General features: G+C 42.0%; 1 protein-coding gene across 1 annotated transcript in view; it reads left to right on the plus strand.

Annotated features, from left to right (window-relative positions):
* The first annotated feature begins 2,827 nt into the window (after positions 1 to 2,827).
* Positions 2,828 to 20,347, plus strand: part of LOC141153772 (deubiquitinase DESI2-like) — a 132,604-nt gene continuing 115,084 nt past the window's right edge. Inside the window, exon 1 of the mRNA XM_073638899.1 lies at positions 2,828 to 3,648. Coding sequence (XP_073495000.1) covers positions 3,610 to 3,648 — 39 coding nt within the window. The 5' untranslated portion in view covers positions 2,828 to 3,609. The remainder of the gene's footprint in view (positions 3,649 to 20,347) is intronic.

Here is a 20,347-nt window from a genome sequence, read left to right on the forward strand (position 1 = left end):
ATGAAGAAGAAAAGCGAAAATGAAGGACTTCAACTACAGACGTCACTGGTGAGTCAGTGTGTTACATGTAAATGCACACTATACACTGTATACAGAGCTCCTGTGTATTAGTATTGTGTGTTTTATTCATGATCCTTATGGTATTATTCGATGACTATGTAATGGTATCGTGTGGTCTCGTCATGGTATGGTGGTATTTGTCACGTATATGTGGTGGTAATATGTGGTCTGGTCACGATGTGGCAGTATTTGTTCCTTTATATGTGGTATTATTCAGTCACTATGTGGTGGTAATATGTGATCTGGTCACGATGTGGCAGTATTTGTCCCTTTGTATGTGGTATTAGTTGGTCGCTATGTGGTGGTAATATGCGGTCCAGTCATGGTGTGTCAGTATTTGTCCCTTGTATGTGGTATTATTCGGTCACTATGTGGTGGTAATATGTGGTCTGGTGATAGTGTGAGGGTATTTCTCCTTGGTATGTGATATTATTCGGTCACTATATCGTGGTAATATGCTGTTATGCTGTAGGGTGGGCCCTTAGAGTCAATTTCCCCTGTGGACCCCAGACACCGCAGTCCGCAGTGACTGTATGTTTTTAAAAACGGACGTCTGAATGAGCCCTAATAAAGAGTGACTAGTGCCATGTGAAAATCTGAGGTTGTGGGTTCTAATAATTACCTAGGCTGAACTGACGAGAAAGCAAATCTCTGATAAAACACAACAATAAGATATACGTAACCGATGTGCAGTGCTTGGAAAAGTCTGCATCCCTTAGAGCTGCGGATTCCGCTATATGTGCATTGGTCTAATAGTCTTTAGAATAAGGCCAACTCCTCACATGTCAAAAATATGCTGCCAAAATATTGTTTCATATGATTATTTGTTTTAGATGACTGGGAGTTTAACACGAGACATAGATCGAGTAACCGGACATCCAGAAAAAGTCAATCAGTCCTAGAGCAGACACAAAGGCACTGAAGGTGACTCGCCCCCTGGGCCGTGGGGCACTCGGAACCGGGCAATAGGGAGACGATGGGTGTAGTAGTGGCAACCCGGTCCCGTGGCTCAGGGTGGTCAGACCAGTGGTAGTCCTTAGATGTTTTAAGTGATGTCCGACTACGCCACCCGTGGATTGCGGTTATTAGGAACCGCCGCTGCAAGACAGTCCCCTGAGGTTGATGGTGTGTGCAGCTGAGATTGGGTAACTCCCCACGGGAAGAGTGTAACCCCAGGGCAGTGCAGTGGATGGTGGGGGTGATGGTGCAGAGAGTCCCAGTGCCGTTAGTGCTGGAGGAGCGAAAGAGCACACAGACAACGTACTACAGTCCAATGTCTTTTACTCACAGTTCAGATTCTCCGGGTCACTTCTGTACAGGTAGTGACCACCCAAGCTGTGTGGTGTCCACCAGGTGAGGGGCTCGGTCAACTCCCAGACGATTCAGGAGCATGGCACAGGACCCCCTTTTATCCTTTCTCTGGCCTGCCTCACCAGTGACCCACTTTTGTCCAGCTGCCGCGAACTTGTGCGGGTAAACGTGGATCCCGTTCCCCACTGTTCTATATGGTGCCTTCCTAGCAGGTTTGATGAGGTGTCACACCAATAAATGATCACGACCTCCGGTCTTTGGCTGAGGGTAGTTTCTCCTCCACCAACTTGGGATACGGTACCCTTAATCTGCCTGACCCTTCACCCTGTATTCTCGTGGGTTCTTAGGGTCCCTTCTGCCTTCTTGTTCCTGAGCCCTTCTGTTTTTCTCTCTCTCTTTCCCTGCTGTTTCTTGCTGTTTCTGTTCATTTCGGTTCTTGTTCCTTTCTGTTCCCGGCCTTCACCCTAGGCCTGCCTCATGAGCTGGGCCCAGACTGAGCCACAGCTCCCTATCAGCCCTCTCTGGCTGAACTCAACTTCTCTCCTTCTACTCTGAACTGACTGAACTGACCCAGAACTAAGATGGTGCCCACCTTATATACCCTTCCCTAGTGTGTGAGCTCAGGTGACCAGCAACCAATGAGCTCCTATCTACGCTCAGGAACCAACCCCTATCTGCCCCTACAGCACTGGGTGTTCCACCCCCCTCCCCACTCCAGCCAGGGACATGGTCTGTCGTGCCTGCATTTCTGTCTAATGGGAGCACCGTTGAACTGTCCCTCGGAAATGGGGTGAGTGTGCTGTATGCAGCTAACTGAGCCCTGGTCCATACTCCATCCTTACCTGGGAGTGGAATATCACACCTCTGGAAGAGGTGCAATACCCCTCGGAGCGCCGAACCCTCGGAGCGCTACAAAGGCATGAAAAGTGCCCAAGTGATGCCATCAGTGGGTGCAATTTTCCCCGGTTTATTTGTAAGTTGCACAGTTGCACATCAAACCTTTTTGCCAACATTTGTACCACTTTTTGAATACGGACACTCCCTTACACCCATCATGACGCATGCAATAGTATATATTTCACAAGTGTCTCCTTAATACAGTGATATAACCAGATCATTAGACCTTTCCTAAAGATCTAATTTTGGGAATGACACTTGATATTACTCTGCATCGCAGTCTTCACATCTCGTTCTGATTAATTTATTGGATTAAACCATGATGTAATTGTACTGTCTCATTCGCTGGCGGAGAAGCAGTTAATCTTGGTCTCCTATCCCAGACGAGCAAGAATCCTTCTCGCTGTGGGAATCTCATTAGGGAATTCCATGTGCTGGAAGTTAATAAAGAGGGAACTCATGAATGGCTCACATGCACTATTCATGGTACCACCTCCATCTCTGGAGGCCTGGGGATGCTGTATGATGTAACTTGCCTCCCTGCAGCTTCCATTCACATCTATTAGGCAGATGGCCAGGACTCCTCCTTCTATGTAGATGAAGTCATCCTGTCCCTATATTTTTTTATGGCTACTACGCCGTCTGCACTATAGCAGCACCAGGGTCACACAGCTACTCCTGCTCTGAATCTGCATGGATTTCTCACACCCTTTCCCCGACCGGCTCCTTACATCCTATGCCATGAGTTGTGTCTTTCCCTGATTATCCAGGAAGCAGCATCAGCACCATGGGTTCTCCGACCTGTCAGTATTCCCACGAGCAGTGCTAAACACTGGATACGAATCCCACAGTAGCCGATCTTGCCTTATGCAAGACACAACCTCCCTACAATCTGTTTTCTGGTGGCAGCCAGACAGAAGAGATATCCAGCTCTGTGTTCTCCACAACCAGTGTTGAGTACCTTTGGAGAATGCAGCAAGAAGCAGCATGTTTTCCAGTGCCGAGCTAACCTTAAGCACCGTAAAGGTCATCGGCATACATCATTGCAGCAAATTCTGCCGTATTCTTTTGCACTGAACTATGTCCTTTTGGGAAATGGATTGCAGAACGTAGAACTTGGGGTTCACACCTGACTTGGTGGACGTGTCCAGTTACACCCAAGGGCTACAGCATGAGATCGAAACCTAATATCTGCATAACTTTGGCCAAAAAGAACCTTCGAATGGTTTGTTTGGAGGACCTAGAATGAAAACGTCCTTTTTCTTCTGTAACCCATTGCAGTATTGACCAGAAGGAATTTTACAATCCTGGGAGAATCAGAAAGAACCGATCGGCATCACGATGGCAAACGAACCTGTGATACTAAATGTTTATGATATGGTAAGTTCTGCATGCCGCCCGTATCATCAAAGTGTTAAATATTCGACCTCTCTATAGGTGCAAATGTGAAATGCTGCAGCTCTTTCTTGGAGAGCAGCACCCCTCTCGCTTGCTTGCTTGTTTGCCTGCTGATTCAAAATCCTTAGGTTTCCTGCAATTTATATGCGGGTCCATTCATTATAGTTATTTGTAGTTTTTTTTTATTTAATTGACGTCAGTGAGAATATTCTCTAGTTTGTAAAACATTTCTTGGCTTTTTACTGACGATTTAGGTTATGAAATAAATTGTAATGATTGATTGTGGTCTACAGAAGTAAAACATTATGGGTGGCATTCATCTGTCCGATAAATCATGGCAACTATTACCTTCAGTCGTGCCAACCGACATTAATCTATAATTTATAAGTACATATCAGATTTGTTTTAGGCAATGTTAATTTACCAAAAAAGATTATTTTGTGGCTCGCCTGTTTCTGGCTAGCAAGGAGTGTCTGCTCCTATGAGGTCAGGTGTGGCATCTGTGGGGTCAGCGATAAAGTTTTATATGCAATGGACAGCTTTTTATTTTTTACAATAAATATATCTAAATTTCTACATGTTATTTGTACCCATTGTATTATATGATTATATTATGCAAAAAAATTATATTCCTTATCTTTAGATTGTTTTAGACCTCGCCCGTCTCATCTTCTTTTAGTAGTTGTTTACAAGATATATGCACTAATAATCTAATTTTGGGGTCACTGGTGTCATAAGTGGGTTAAATAGAGACGTCTATTGGTGCTTATGCCAAACACAGATGTGCCTGTGACTGATACCGAGGTAGTTGTAAACTGTATATGAAGAATTGCATGTGTCTGGTCATCATTTGTAAGCACTAAATACACTTGCGGATGTCGTGGTAATGGGTATTACCATAATTTAGTAGGAACATATGCAGTCTTGGACTGGGGGTTTTATGGATCCACCAAAGGAAAAGATTGGGACTGAGGCCCAGCGCCGTCCATACAGGATGTACGAGTAAAATTTTAATTGTAAACTTTTCTTTTCATCTTTACATATGAAGTATACCTCATCAATGTAGTTTAATACGCATGGTTGTGAATAAACCCATAAGAATAGGCAAGTGGTTGGCCCTTAAGTCAGCTTCAAATAAGGTTATTATTTGTGGATTTTCGGAGTAAGTCAATGTTCAGAGCATGGAGCGCGGAGGGTTCATTTGGTAGGCCTGTACATATACTTGATTTATGGACATGACCATAACTTTGTGTCTGCACTACCAAACCATTTTATAACTAAGAAGCGTTTATTTCATTCCAATCAGAGTATTGGTTTTACACAAAGTATGTATATTGGTTGGAAATGGAATATTATGCACTAAAGTGCATCTACAATACTGTGGTGTACAGTAGAGTTCACCAAAACAATTGTCAGGACTCTGGTCCAGTGGAAACATCAATACTGCGTGGCATGTGGACCCGAGAACTGCAAACGTCATACTATCTGCTGGCATCCACTGGCGTCTCTTCTGATCAGGGGGCCTGGAGATGTCATGATTAATTAGAAGAGGCACAGCAAATGTCAGCAGGTAGAGAATTCACAGTGGTCGGTACCAATTGAAAATTTAGATTGAAATAAGCAAAACCACAAAAGAAGATATATAGAAACAAAACGTAAAGAACCAGACCAGAATAAGTGTTAAACCTTAGATTCCTCAAAGTACTCCCTTTTTATTCTGATAACATCTTTACACACCCTTGCACCATTGGCATTCTCTTACGCAGTCTCATAAGGGTGTTACCTGGAATGGCTTCCAAAATTCTTAAAGAAACTCACAGTGATGCTGTCACTTGTTGACTGCTTTGCCTTCACTCTCTGGTCCAACTCACCCCAAAACATCTCAGTTGGGATGAGGACAGGTGCTTGTGGAGGTCATGTCAGCTGAGACAACAACAATCCCTCTCTTTCGTGGTCACATAGCATCAACGAAGCCTGGAGATGTTTTTGGGTCATTGTCCTGTTGCAACACAGATGATAGTCCCACTAAGTGAAAACCAGATGGGATGGCATGTCATTGCTGAATGCTGTGGTAGCCATGCTGGCTAAGTGTGCCATGAATTTAGAATAAATCACCAACAGTGTCCCCAGTAAAGCACCTGCACATCATCATACCTCCCCCACCATGGTTCACTGTGGGCACCACACATGTAGAAACCATCTGCTCACTTTTTCAGCATCTCACCAAATATAACAGCTGATACCAAAAATCTCAAATTTTGACTCATCAAACCACAGTACCGATTTCCAGTGATCTAATGTCCAGTCCTTGTGTTGCTGGGCCCAAACAAGTCTCTTATTTTTGTTTGCGGTCTTCAGTAGTGACTTCTTTGCAATAATTTTACCATAAAGAACTGCTTCTCACAGTCTCCTACTTGAGGTCTGTGCATCACTTATGTTATTTGAGGTGCTATCAACTTGTGTTTTCGATGCTGGTAACTCTGATGAACTTATCCTCTGTAGCAGAGATAATTCTTGTTTTTACTTTCCTAGGGTGCTCCTAATGAGAGCCACTTTGATCACAGGGATTGATGGTTTTCATGACTGCACTTGAGGATACCTTAAAGGTTCTAGCGATTTTCAATATTGATTGACTTTTATGTCTTAAAATAATGATGGACTGTCATTTTCCTTTACTTAGTTGAGTAGTTCTTGACTTAGAACAATTTTGGATTAGGGCTCAGCTCTGTATGGAGCTGTATATCAACACTGTCTCTGCAAAAAACACCTGATTGTCGCAAACACTATCTGAAGGCCGGTGATTCCAAAAACGAACTCTTGACGAGGCATAACTGTTCATTGGAACTCATTCCAATTTTGTCCTCATGAAGCTGCTTGAGGGAATGGCAAGAGATGTAAAGCTGTCATCATAGTAAAAGAGGGGTACTTTGAAGCTTTAATAACATATATTGTGGTTTGGTCCATGTAATTCTTCACTCCTTGTTTCCATATGTGTTTTGTAGTTTTGCTGCCTTCAGTCTGAATGTACAATGTGCACATTCTGATAAGAACAAAGAAAAACATTGCAGGAACAGGTGTGTCCAAACTTTTGACTGGTACTTTATATAATACTACTTTTGCAGAAATGGTTAAAGCTTCCAAGACAATTTTTTCCTGTTTTTGATAGAGAAGGTTTTTTTGGGGGGTGAAACAACCCCTTTAAATAGTTTTGATACCACTTTGTAACTGCACTTCGGTTCTCCAATCATGCTCCAATGCAGCCAGCTACGCGGGAGCGGTAACAGATAAAAGTAGGCCCCTGGGCTAAAAAAAAGGGCTCTTTGCAGTCCAATAACTCATCATAACGGACAATTTCACCTGCTTTGGAGATGGTAGTGGCCCCCTTATCTCTTGGGCCCCATTGCAGCTGCACAGGTTGCACCAATGTTATATCTGCCTCTGCAACTGTGCTATACTGTGACAACACTAACAATATTATATTTATCCCATTTTCAATGCAGAATGGAAGATGCTTTGGTCAGGCCAAAGTTATGTGAGGTTAAATCAATACTAAACTTGTTATGAGGATAATTCATAAGTGACTTCTAGTATGGCCACACTTCCTGCTGGCATTTTTGCAAAATGACTGGTGTAACAAGAGCAGAAAAAGATGCCAACATCTCTATAGATAAAAGAAACATAATTACTCTATTGCCCATTTTAGCAGGACGATTACAGACCAGTAATGAGTGCCGATCATAATATTTTAGTCGTTCGGAACTCGTTTACCAACCTATTTACAAAATCCAACGAGCAATGACAGGGCCAGAATGATACCCAATGCCATCGTTCTGACCCCATATACAGGACATGTTATGGACAGCACATTACCTGATTACACAGGGCGATGTGCTGCAGATAACAATGATATTTATGTATGCATAAAAATCAAATCACCTGACAAACAAGAGTTTTGCTCATTCATCTGATGATTGCTGGCATGTTTATACCGACTGATAATTGTAAGCGAACTCGATTAAAAGGGCAAGTACTTTGCCACTGCTTGAACTTCTAATTCACTAATATACAACAATATTTCTTTTGTGAAGGCCTTTTCATGGCGTTGGCCACGTGATTTCTGGATGGAGGATTGGAGGCTTGAATGGAGGTCTACCCTCTTTGTTTTCTTGGATGCAATGATTAGCCGAGATTGGTCTAGAGACCACGTGGGCACCACCATGGAGAGGCTTCACAAGGAGGCTTCACATTGGTCCTACTCCTGGGATTATGGTGTAAGGTGGCATAATGTATATTAGCCAGACTCCTCTAGTGTCATTCCAGGTACAATCACAGCTTTGCATTACATAGAGTTAGTTGTGTAACTAGAGATACTGCCATTTCTCCAAAGTGTCCCAGGAGCTGTCTTTCCAACAAGACAATGCCAGGGAACATGTTGCTCATGATACTGTGAGCAGCCTGCGAGGCCTAAACATGCTCCTATGGTCTGGACCGTCTCCGCACTTGTCTACCATCGAGCACATCTGGGACATCGTTGGTTAACAGTTGCAGAGGGAGCTGCCAGAAGCAGATCTTGATGATTTGCCAAAGTGCATTCAGAGCGGCAGAACATTCTTCAACCATTAATAACCTCACTTGTAGCAGCCAAGAGGTGTAAGTGTGGGGATTTCTGTACATGATGTTTATACTTGACACTGAAAAAAAATCTGGTATTGTAAATTCAATGTTGAGGAGTGTGCATATATATCAAGCAGACATGTAATCTCATCACTAATACTAAGTACCTCTGCAACCTGCTACAAGCCTCAATGCATTGGATGTTCCATAAGTGTTAATGTCAATCCACAACTAGGCTTACAATAAATCTGATAAATGGCAGCCCTCAGCCCAATGGCAGCCCACATTGGCATTGTTGTTTCTGTCCATACCTGGGGGTAAAAGAATACACAAGTTTATAGTAACACTAAGGTATTATCTCCAAACTCATGTGCTAATTTGACCCGGGCTTGGTGTTTGGTTTGTGCACTACAGGACTCTGCCCTGTGCCACCTCAAAAATATAAGTTCTTTTATAGTAAGACAAGAAATAAGACCTAAACTTGCAGAATATAAAATTCCAACTTCTGCACTTCGAATACTCAGCTCACTGGGTCATGCATATCGGCTATTTTATTCTGCCTAAATATTTATCTTAATTTAAATAAATGTTGGCCATAATACAAATGTCAAAACTTTCTAAGGTTTTATACAGCTGCATCATTCATGCGTAATAATTTCATGTGATTGTAATGGCACAAAATGACCCTTACTACACTCTGTAAAGCTTCTGAGTTGTATGGAGTCATAATGTGATGCCCACAGATAGTGGCTAGGCCAGCGCTACTGATCCCCAAGATGGTGGTTACAGAATATCACCCCTACAATCATTCCCTGAAGTCCAGCATGATAGTGGTTACCTATTTGCCAAACTGAGTTCCCACCAAACTCTAGTCTTCTAATTCAATGACATACTCATTTGCATCAAGTTCCATCATCCCCTTTAGGTCTGGACAGTCACACAACCACATTTCTTTAATAGCGTCTCCAGTCCTCCATAAACCTGCTGCTCTTCTATTGGCTCTATATATATAGTATATATATATATATATATATATATATATATATATACACACATACTCTGCCACCTGATGTTTGCTCTCTTTAAATAACTTTAATTAAATCGAGCGCTTCTCCTAGCGCCTTATATGGCTGAGCGCTCCACCTTACCCTTGTCCTGTCCCTCCCTGTAGACTTCTACTGGAGACCTGCTGTCTCTTTCTGTGCCTCCTAGGTCTGATAGAGGCAATTCTTAAAAAATCCGGTTTGAAAAAAATGTGGCATACTTCATTGTGGTGTTATTATTACTATTTATTATTAAAGCACCATTTATTCCATTGTGCTTTACATGTGAAAAGGGGTCATCGACTGGTACAGGAGGAGAGAGGACCCTGCCTACAATCTACAAGGGATGGGTTAGGATACAGTAGGTGAGGGTAGAGCTGGTCATGCAGTGGTATGGTGGAATGAGGGTTACTGTACGTTGTTGTAGGTTTGTCGAAAGATGTAGGTCTTCAGGTTCCTTTTGAAGGTTTCTACGGTCGGCGAGAGTCTGATATGTTGGAGTAGAGAGTTCCAGAGTACGGGGGGATGCACGGGAGAAATCTTGTATGCAATTGTGGGAAGAGGAGATAAGAGATAGAGTAATTTATTCTACCCAAATACTGACGTGTGATCTGGTCAAATTTTCCTATGAAATGTATTAAAAATGCTTGTGTGCTAATATTTATGGTTAGTTTGTCCAATTACTTTTCAGGTTGTAAAAACAAAAGGACTATGGAAATTTGTAATTCCTAAACAGTTTAACTTCTCAAAGTCATCCACAACATGCTGCGGTACAACACTCTAACCATGGTACGTGACTTTCCTTATAACGGTGTCCTCAGATTCAGGAGAATCTGGTCAGGAGAAGTTATTAACTATCTCTTATAAGATCGGTGGGCGTCCCACTGCTGAGACCGTCACTGAACACCAGAAGTAAAGTATATACACTGCCCTATGGGACTGCCTGAGATAGCCAAGAGCTGTCCAACCACTGGGACCTCCCAAGGATCTAGTAGTTTTTCCAGTTTCTTCTTACCGGAATATCCATTTAATGCATATTTTTGTAAAACCACTTGAATTATTGCTGAAAGTCTACACTTCTATCACGTCTTGATAGATATGTTCCACTGTTGTGCAGAGACTAAATTCTGTAGCTATCTAAATACTTCTGGGCTGAACTATATATATCTTTAGAGCACAAAATTAACTGTGAAATAGTTGTTGCACCTCGAAGCGTCAAGTGAGATCTAAGATGCTCTCCAAATACTCATGGCATATGGATGATTTTGACATTAATAGCAATTACATCAGTGTGAAGCATCGGTCTAGTTAAAAACAAAACAAAATCTAAAGCGTGCAGACAAGAGGCAATGTAATCCCATTATTTCATTTGAGAGACGTGGTTCTGTTCCGATGATCAATGTTTCTTGCTAAGAATGACCTTTCATCATTGAATTAGTGACACTTTACTGTAAAGCAAGTAACCAGGTTCCCATTTTTCCATTTTGTGGCCTCAGCTGCCAAATTCTGGTGGCGTTCACCAATGGAAAATGTAATCTTCAGCTAAGTCATTTTATTCCAAGAGATCATCTCAAAAATAAATCTACTCTTGATCATATAAAGTCATGGTTGAAAGTGCTGGCACCCATGAAATTGTTCCAGAAAATGAAGTATTTCTTTCAGAAAATAATTGCAACTACAAATATTTTGTTATACACGTTTATTCCTTTGTGTGTATTGGAACCACACAAAAAAAGAGAAAAAAAAGGCAAATTGGACATAATTTCACACAAAACCCCAAAAATGGGCCAGAAAAAAATAGTTTGCACCTTTCCAAAATTGTGGGTAAACAACTTTGTTTCAAGCATGTGATGCTCATTCAAACTCACCTATTGCAAGTAACAGGTGTGGGCAATATGAAAATCACACCTAAAACCAGATAAAAGGGGAGAAGTTGACTCAATCTTTGCATTGTGAGATTGTGTGTGCCACACTAAGCATGGAGAACAGAGACAGGAGAAGAGAACTATTTGAGAACTTGAGAACCAAAATTGTTGAAAAATATCAACAATCTCAAGGGTACAATCTCAAGTCCATCTCCAGAGATCTTGATGTCCCTTTGTACATGGTGCCCAACATAATCAAGAAGTTTACAACCCATTGCACTGTAGCTAATCTCCCTGGACTTGGATGGCAGAGAAAAATTGATGAATGGTTGCAACGCAGAATAGTCTGGAAGGTGGATAAGCAGCTCCAATCAAGTTCCAAAGAAATTCAAGCTGTCCGGCAGGCTTAGGGTGCATCAGTGTCGGCGCAAACTATCCGTCGACATTTGAATGAAATGAAACACTATCGCAGGAGACCCAGGAGGACCCCACTGCTGACACAGAGACATACAAAAGCTATACTGCAGTTTGCCAAAATGTACGCGAGTAAATCAAAATTGTTCTGAAAAGCGTCTTGTGGACAGATGAGACCAAGATAGAGCTTTTTGGTAAAGCACATCAGCATATTGTTTACCGAAAGCAGAGTGAGGCCTACAAAGAAAAGAACACAGTACATATAGTCAAATATGGTGGAGATTCAAAAATGGTTTGGGGTTATTTTGCTGCATCTGGCACTGAGTGCCTTGACTGTGTGCAAGGTATCATGGAATCTGAAGATTACCAAATGATTTTGGATCACAATGTATTGCCCATTGTCAAAAAGCCGGGTTCGTATCCTAGGTCATGGGCCTTCCAACAGGACAATGACCCCAAAAATGCTTCAAGCAGCACCCAGAAATGGATGGAAACAAAGTGCTGGAGAATCCTGAAGTGACAGCAATAAGTCCAGATATAAATCCCATTGAACACCTGTGGAGAGATCTTGATATTGCTGTTGGGAGAAGGCACCCTTCATATATGAGCGACCTGGAGCAGTTTGCAAAAGAAGAGTGGTCCAATATTCCAGTTGAGAGGTGTAAGTAGCTTATTGATGGTTATAGGAAGCGATTGATTGCAGTTATTTATTCCAAAGGGTGTGCAACCAAATATTAAGTTGAGGGTGCCAACAATTGTGTCTGGCCCATTTTGGGGGTTTTGTGTAAAATTATGTTCAATTTGCCTTTCTTTCTCTATTGTTTTGTGTTGTTCCAATACACACAACGGAAATAATCATTTGTATAACAAAACGTGCAGTTGCAATAACTTTCTGGGAGAAATACTTCATTTTCTGGAATAATTTCAAGGGTGCCAATGCTTTCGGCCATGACTGTAAGCAGTGGCGTATGAATCATAGAATCATAGAATGGTAGAGTTGGAGGGGACCTCCTGGGTCATCTGGTCCAACCCCCTGCTCAAAGCAGGATAAATCATCTCAGACAGATGGCTGCATTCTTTGACAGCTTACCATCGGAAGGGTCCATTAGTGAATACGGACGCCCGCCTCACTCTTCCACCCAGAGTATAGATGCCACGTATGATAATGTAGATCATGATAACCTAACGTCATAACTCATGACCATAAAGGGTCTAAGGACCTGGCCCCCACCGGTACCCATCCAAGCTGTCAGAACCAAGATGGTACATAACAGTATCCATCTTGCCTGGAGTGTTACATTGAACAAAAAAAAAAGTGTTATTTTGTTATACTGAATATCTCATTGACGGAGTATGACGAATTTTCTAATGAATCTCACGAATCAGGTGGGAAGTTATAATCAGCTGAAGTAAATCCAATTACATAGACAGTGCGTCATCCTTAATTATTGTTAACCTCTTTGATTGTTTTCCATCCTTCCTCCTCCACATTTTATTTTATTTTTTGCATTTTTCTAACAATATGCACGTTTTTATTCATCTTACAAGAAACAATGGGGAATTATATAGGGCAGGTTTATATAAAAATAATAACTAAAAAATAAACTGAATGTGAAATAAAAGCTGTTCGCTGATTGGCTACTATAGGCAACCAAGACATTGGCCCCGATTTATCAAGACCAACGATTTTCTCACCGATCTTGATGAGGGGGCATAATGGAGACAGATGCTCCTGATTCCCAAAGAGGAGTACGCCTCTATATGAATCTGGAGCTTCTAAAGAGTGGCGTGCGCCTCCTACGCCAGAAATCTCACTCCAGTAAGGGACAAGAGTGAGATTTCTGGTGTTGGGAACGGCACAATAGGTCATGAATTAGACGAGCTGTGGGGTCATGAATTAGACAAGCTGTGGTGTAATGTCTCCACCGCGCCCCCGTACAGCCCCAGCTCCACTCTCTTTTGGGTAAATTAAAGTTTTATTGAATTTTACAGGGTAAATCAAAACAGCAAAGTGAGGTGACAAAGTTAAAGTACAATAATACATAATTGTGCAATGCAGGTAGAGTTCACATTATACATTCATAACAACTATCTCCAACAATCTTCTTGAACTTTGCTTTCTCACCAAATATAAAAGGAGAGCAGAAGAAAGAAGAAGTGAGAGGAATGGGAAAAAAGGGGGACAGATGAAGAGGGACGAAGGTCAGATTTGGGTATAATCTAAAGAATTAGTAGGACAGGAGGAGAATAAAGGAAGGGTGTGGGATTTCGAAAGAAGAAAAGGGGCAGAACAGATTCTTTCCTACTTGGTTAACTGTCTATTATTTGTATGAAAATGAAAGTGTAAGATGATATGGAGGCAGAAGACTTCATGTAGGAGTCAACCATGTTGTTAATTCCTGTGACTCTCTGATCATGATCCAAGGCGCCTAAAACATTTTCCACTGTACCTGAGACTTGAGCAGTTAGTTCCTTCATTCTACGGGTGTTACTTAGCGCCGTCACAAATTCTGCATGAGTAGGGGGTTCCTTTTGTTTCCAATGTCTAGGGATCAGTGTCCTAGCTGCCAACAGGAAGTGTCTAAGCAGCCCCCTTTTTAAAGCAAGTAGCCGTAATATCACCAAGAGATAGAAGAGCTACGGCCATAAATGACTGTACCTTAGTTATAGAGATTTTATTGAAGAGTTCAAACACTGCTTCCTAAAATATCTTATAATGGGGCATGACCACTACATGTGGAAATAAGAACCCGTCTCAGTGAGACATCTCCAACACATGGATGAGCCTGAGGGAAATATTGTTTGGATAGCCAAGGGGCATGTGTACCACCTAGATAGAATTTTGTTGTTCCTCTCCTGTGAGAATGAACAGAGCAAGGATTTATGCATGAGGAGAAGTATTTTTGAACGCTCTTCTAATCAAAGCCAGCTCTTTCTCCCATTTTGTGGAGATGGAAGGAGGCGTCTGTAGTAGAAGTATGGTCGTCCTGAAAAATCCCATACAGTAGCAAGATGGTGTGGTCTGGAGGATCCTTCAATAGGCAGAAACCCTCAAAGGGGATGAGGGGGCCTAAAAATGTTGGCTTGTGTGGACATAGATTTTATGAAGCTCCTTAGTTTCTCATAGAAAAACCATGAGTCTGGGAATATTAGAATTAGAAAAACAATATGTAAGGGTCTAATACAGGGGTAGGACATGAAATCATGCAAGATAGGATGTTGGTCTTTGGGTTTATTCAGAAAGGTTGGTCTATTGAGGCCAGGTGGGAATGAGAGATTATCATAAAGGGGAGTCAGAGGGCATGCAGTAGAGAAAAAATAAAGTAGTTTATTGCATCTTTTAAGGAAAAGTAATTGTTTTTAGTGAGGAATGGGAAGGTATTAATGTTTACATTAGTATTGTTTGCTGTCCATATTGCAGCAAGGGGGTTATAATTATACTGCAAAGTTCCTACTTCAACCCATTTCTTGGTCATAATATGATGAAATAGTTCTGAGATGCATGTGCCTAGGGAAGCGCAGCTTTAGTGAAGGAAATCTGGGAGGGAAAACCCACCCGATTGTTTAGCTTTACTCAATAAATGATGAGGGTTACAAAAGGGGCCTGCTCTTGTCACCGGTGTGATTCTACAGGACGCCAGGCCATGGACCATGGCTCCAGCTTGTGTAATACAGATCTGCTCCACTGCCCAACACTGAGCCCAATTAGTCATTTGAATAACCCAGGTTGGGACAATCAGGTCACCTGGCCACATACCTCGCTGTGCTCGGTCAGCTTCCTAAGCTTGCCGCTACCTCCTCTCTGTGGGCGCTCACCAAAAGCGGGGTGCTGCTGGTTGGGTAGTTGGCCCTGGATCCCCCGAAGTCGGAGAGGTTCTAATCCCCAGCGAGCCAGCAGAAGGATGAGACGTTGTCATTTGCCCCATCTTGTGTACTTGCTGGGAATGTAATATATGCTTATAACTGTTGGTGACCAAATAAATTCTCACCGGAGTGTGATACCATCTCCCTGTGTTGTCTGAGTAGTGTTCTGCCCATGGAAAAGGAGTACGGGCGTTCAGCGGAATGAGCCTCGGCCGTGCAGTCTTTCTAAAGACAGACGGACCAGAGGACGAGAGCACCCACTGACTCTCGTGTCTCCACAGTCAAATCTCCTGATTCCGTCTATGAGAGATATAGTCCGAATAGTGTTGTTATCTCTGGCTTCACGGCCAGGTACAAACCCTACCTGGTCTCGGTTTATCACCAAGGTCAAGAGGGACCGCAGCCTATTAGAAATTAGCTTGGCATATAACTTGATATCTGTGTTGATTAGAGATATTGGGCTGTAACTGCTACAGAGTGAGGTATCTTTCCCAGGTTTGGGAAGAACTAATATGTGCCATAAGAACTTGGGGTGGAAAGTGGTTAAAGTGTGTGGGTGCAGTCCTTTTAATAGTAATTTGCCGCTTCTGTTACCTAAATGGTAAATGCGACTTTTAATGCGTTCTCTCATGCATTGGGATTTTTTATCTAGAATGGCCAGAAGTTTTATGATGGGTTGTAGAGAGTTTAGCGTAGATAGAGGGGGAGGGATGACACTTATGTAGGTGCTCTGATAGAGTGATTTGAGAAGAGAGTGAAGTTATTTCGGCAGCACGTTCCTTCTTAAGGCGTGTGCCGTGTGAGATAAGGATACCCCACAGGACACTCTTAAGCACCTCCCACATGATTGAGGGGCAGGCAGGGTCACCTTCATGGTCAGATACAAAGTTCTGGATAGATTGCTTGAGTTCTGTGAGGCAGAGTGTCCTGGAGAAGGTTCTCATTTAGGCACCATGTGTAGCTGGGCCTCACATGAGAGTCTAGTTGCATGGAGAAATATACAGGGGAATGATCTGACCATAGTATAGACCCTATATCAGCCTTCACCTGGAGGTCAACAAGTGAATGGAAAATGAAGAAATAGTCTATTCTGCTGTATACAGAATAGGCTAGTGAATAGAAACAATAGTCCTTAGTGTCTGGTTGAAGGATACTCCACACATCGACCAAGCTCATGCTACGTAAATTGTCTTTTGATCCCTTGTATGGATGACACAGGTTGAAAGGAGTTACTGGTAGATACATCAATTGAAGGGTTAATAGGTAAATTGAAATCAATGCCCAATATCACAGGAGAGGAACCAGCAAACTCCTCCAGTAGTTTCCAACAGTCAGAGGTACATTTCTGTTGACCCTGATTGGGAAAATACACATTACCAATCACAAAACTACGGGAGGCCAAGGATACTTATAGAAAGACATATCTGCCTAATCAATCAATGACTGAATTTAGACCTACAGGAGAAAAGTATTTGTGGAAGGCCATCGACACTCCTTTAGATTTGGTGATACAATTAGGAACCGAGTCAGATCGAAAATGGGCCTCTTGGATCATTAGAACTGAAACTCATTGTTTGTGACTGGAGTAAGCAATTTTACCTCTTTCTTTCTGGTAGGTTTAGCCCCTTAACATTAAAGGAGCAAAATGTAAGCTTACCCATATTGGTTTTGGATCAGCGGTATAAGGAACTTGAGACTGTTAAACCATTCTAGGTGAAAGGTGGAGAAGAAAAGGAATCAGAAAGAAATGGAGTAGAAGTTTAAGTGGGAAAGAGAGAAGTAGTGGTTTAACACCCCGTAAGCCATATGTCTGTAATTAAATGGTGATTAACGCCCGTACCAGGTGGAAGGGAGGAAGCCAATAGCAGTCCACAATAAACTCTAGAACCAATTATAACACAGCACTCTAAGGTGTAGTAGAGGCAGAGAGGTTTTTTGTCTTCTCCTTTCTTTTTCCTTCCCTTCTTCCCCCCAGGACCAGATACCGATATTTAAAAAGAACAAAAAAAAATCAGTGAGTAGGTAGATCAGAAGATAAACGATGATAATATGGTATAATGCAATATGAGAGCCCCATGTGTAAGTAGGGGCTAGGTAGTATAATATATGATTAGCAATACCATTGTAACTATCAGAATAGGACCAGATATATGTAATTAAGGCCAGGAAAGCAGAACTAAAACATGCCAAATATGAAGATTCCTCAAGTGTCTTTAGCTGGTACACCGGCACACTTCTGTTTCTTTGAACATGAGGCATCTTCTACCTAGGAGGTGCGATTGAGAGATGAGGTGTTGTCGGCCATTCCGGTAAGTCTACCTTCTGGAGTTAGAAAGTCCCCAAGAAGTTGGGAAGGTCTCCCAGTTTACGGAATATCGCTGACTTCCCATCTTTTGATGCAATTAGTTGAAAGGAGAACCCCATTTGTAAGGCATTTCTTTCTCCTTCAGTAAGGACAATACATGCCTCAATGCTCTCCTCAGCTATAGAGTGCACTTTGCGAGGACTGGCAAAAGCGATACTTGACAACCTTGGAAGTTAATAATCCCTTTCTGCTTTGCAGTGGCCATGATGGATTCTTTAACTTTTTAGATGGTCTCAGGTAATCCACGAATACGGATGTTATTCTATCTGTTGCAATTCATGAGGTCCTTGATCCCTGAGGTGATCTCCTCCAGCTTGGTAGAGTGTTAGAGGACAACTTCTCGGTGTGATTGGAGTTCTTGTATAACAGAATATTATGTTTTCTCGCCCTCCATCGCGCTGGTAATGAACTCCGATTTGAGCATTTGGAGTTCATGCCTGTATATGTCTTCAAAGCGACATGCAAATCTTACAAAGTCCTTCTTGGTAGTGATCTAAGGTGCCTGCTTCGATCATGAAGATTGAAATCCTCTGAGTCCTTGACGTCCTTGCTAGAGTTATTAGGCAGTATGCAATGAGGGTTGCTTGATATCTCGTGTTCCCTTGGCAGTGAGATGTCTAGCGCCATTTTAGACCTTGTGTTCTGGAATTTGGTCGGAGAGTTTGAGGCCAGGAAATGGTCCATGCTGTTTGGGTCGCCTTCAGCGTATGTGCTAGACTTGGTAAGTCTTCTAGTCTTGCCCATGAATGTTTTGGATAGATATCTCAGATTTATAGTGGCTCTAGGTGTGAATCAGGCATGAAGCTCCAAGTGTGTGTGTCTTACCCCCCCCCCCCCCCATCAACTAGCCATGCCCCCATCTCCACCCTCTTTGGCGGACCTGGAAGAAACTGGCGTCAAAATACCGAAAGTCACAAAATTTGGGTGAAACTCTGAGAGTTGCGCCATAATTTTGTGACTTTTCAAAGCTTTTACATCACTTATTGGGCATAAAAGCTTTGATCAATTCTGGCCTTTTAAACAATGTTTATATCTCCCTGACATCTCTATTAAAATAATTCTTTATTCATACAACTTAAAGCGGTCATAGTTTTATCGTTTTTAAGGGTGAAAGTATACATAAATCCATCAAATTCAACCTATAGCCTAACATGTTGATCTACAGGAAGGCAAAAGCTCCATGAGATAGATAATAAATGACCCATATTAGTGGAAAAATTCCAAAATTGGACAGGTTTGATCGACATCTCTCTCGACCATCAGTCGGCCGGCACCCCCATACACATTAGTCCGTTGGCTGTATCCATCAATATCGGCGGGTTGGACTAACATAAGTCTAATCTGTATTAGTTTAAGACAAATATTTTAATGCAGCTGTGTAAAATAAGGTCCACTAAATTAGAGACCATATTTTCAAGACGAAAACCTGGATCCACCACGATTATAGAACACATATGAGATAACCAATTTTTTTTGTGGTATGACTTGGTTTTCAAAAAAGGGAGCAATATATTTGCTAACACTTGGGGTTTCCTAATAAAGAATTTGCAGCCAACCTGCAGAACTAGGAGATAGATAGTGCCTTGAATATATCTAATGCAAGAAACAAACTTCTGAAGAGCTAAGACACTAGAAAAAAAAATTTGTGCTTGCAAGTATTTTGCAAGATGCTTAATGCTAATTCTTAGGATTTCTTCCTTATAGACTCCAGCAGATGCTGGAGGTAATTGTCACAGAGGTAAATGGGTCTTCAGTAAGGAGATCACGTACTTGATTTCATAAAAGACGCAGCCACATAAGAACTCTGCAGGTTTTTTTTTGTAATTTTCCTTTAAGGCTCAAAAAAAGTGTCTATAGGTAATGAATAGTTGCTGAACATCCTAATCCACATAGCAAACTGCCGCTCCTGCAGTTCTCTCATGGCTGCCTCACATGTGCATTATTTTACTTCATAGACAGCATAATTCTTGTCCTACTATGTAATGAGTGCTGCAATTTAATTCTCTGCGGGAATCGCTGATCAGAAGAAATGCAGCATGGACTAGTTAAAGGCTTCAGAGTTTTGGTACATGCATATATTTAGGTTTTATTTTATGTCTTTCATAACTTGCTACTAGCAGAATATTGTTTTTTGGACTAAAAAGCAACTTAGAATTGCAAAAAATCAAAAAAAAAACCCTGAAAATAATCAACTGTCTCAAAATGCACAATTTTCCAAGTACAATTTTGATTGGCTTATCTGTCTAGTCAGGGGGTCTACAGGGCTAAAGCACTCATAATATTATATAATTTTTACCCTTAGAGGGGTTGTCCAGGTTTTTCACAAAAGTCTGCAGTCACTCTATGCACATGCTGTGAGGATTCTCCGGTATCGGCGGTGAGGCCAAGTGGATGTGTGAATGCAAGTATACGCCATGCATACTTCCGGTCACATTCCAACTAGATATGCATGGCCTCACTCAATACAAGTGATATGAATGAGGCCGCGCATGTCTAGTTGGAATGTGGCAGGGAGA

Source organism: Phyllobates terribilis, unplaced genomic scaffold, assembly GCF_046119375.1.
Source record: "Phyllobates terribilis strain yellow unplaced genomic scaffold, ASM4611937v1 Scaffold_7__3_contigs__length_470593459, whole genome shotgun sequence".
Classification (NCBI taxonomy): Eukaryota; Metazoa; Chordata; class Amphibia; order Anura; family Dendrobatidae; genus Phyllobates; species Phyllobates terribilis.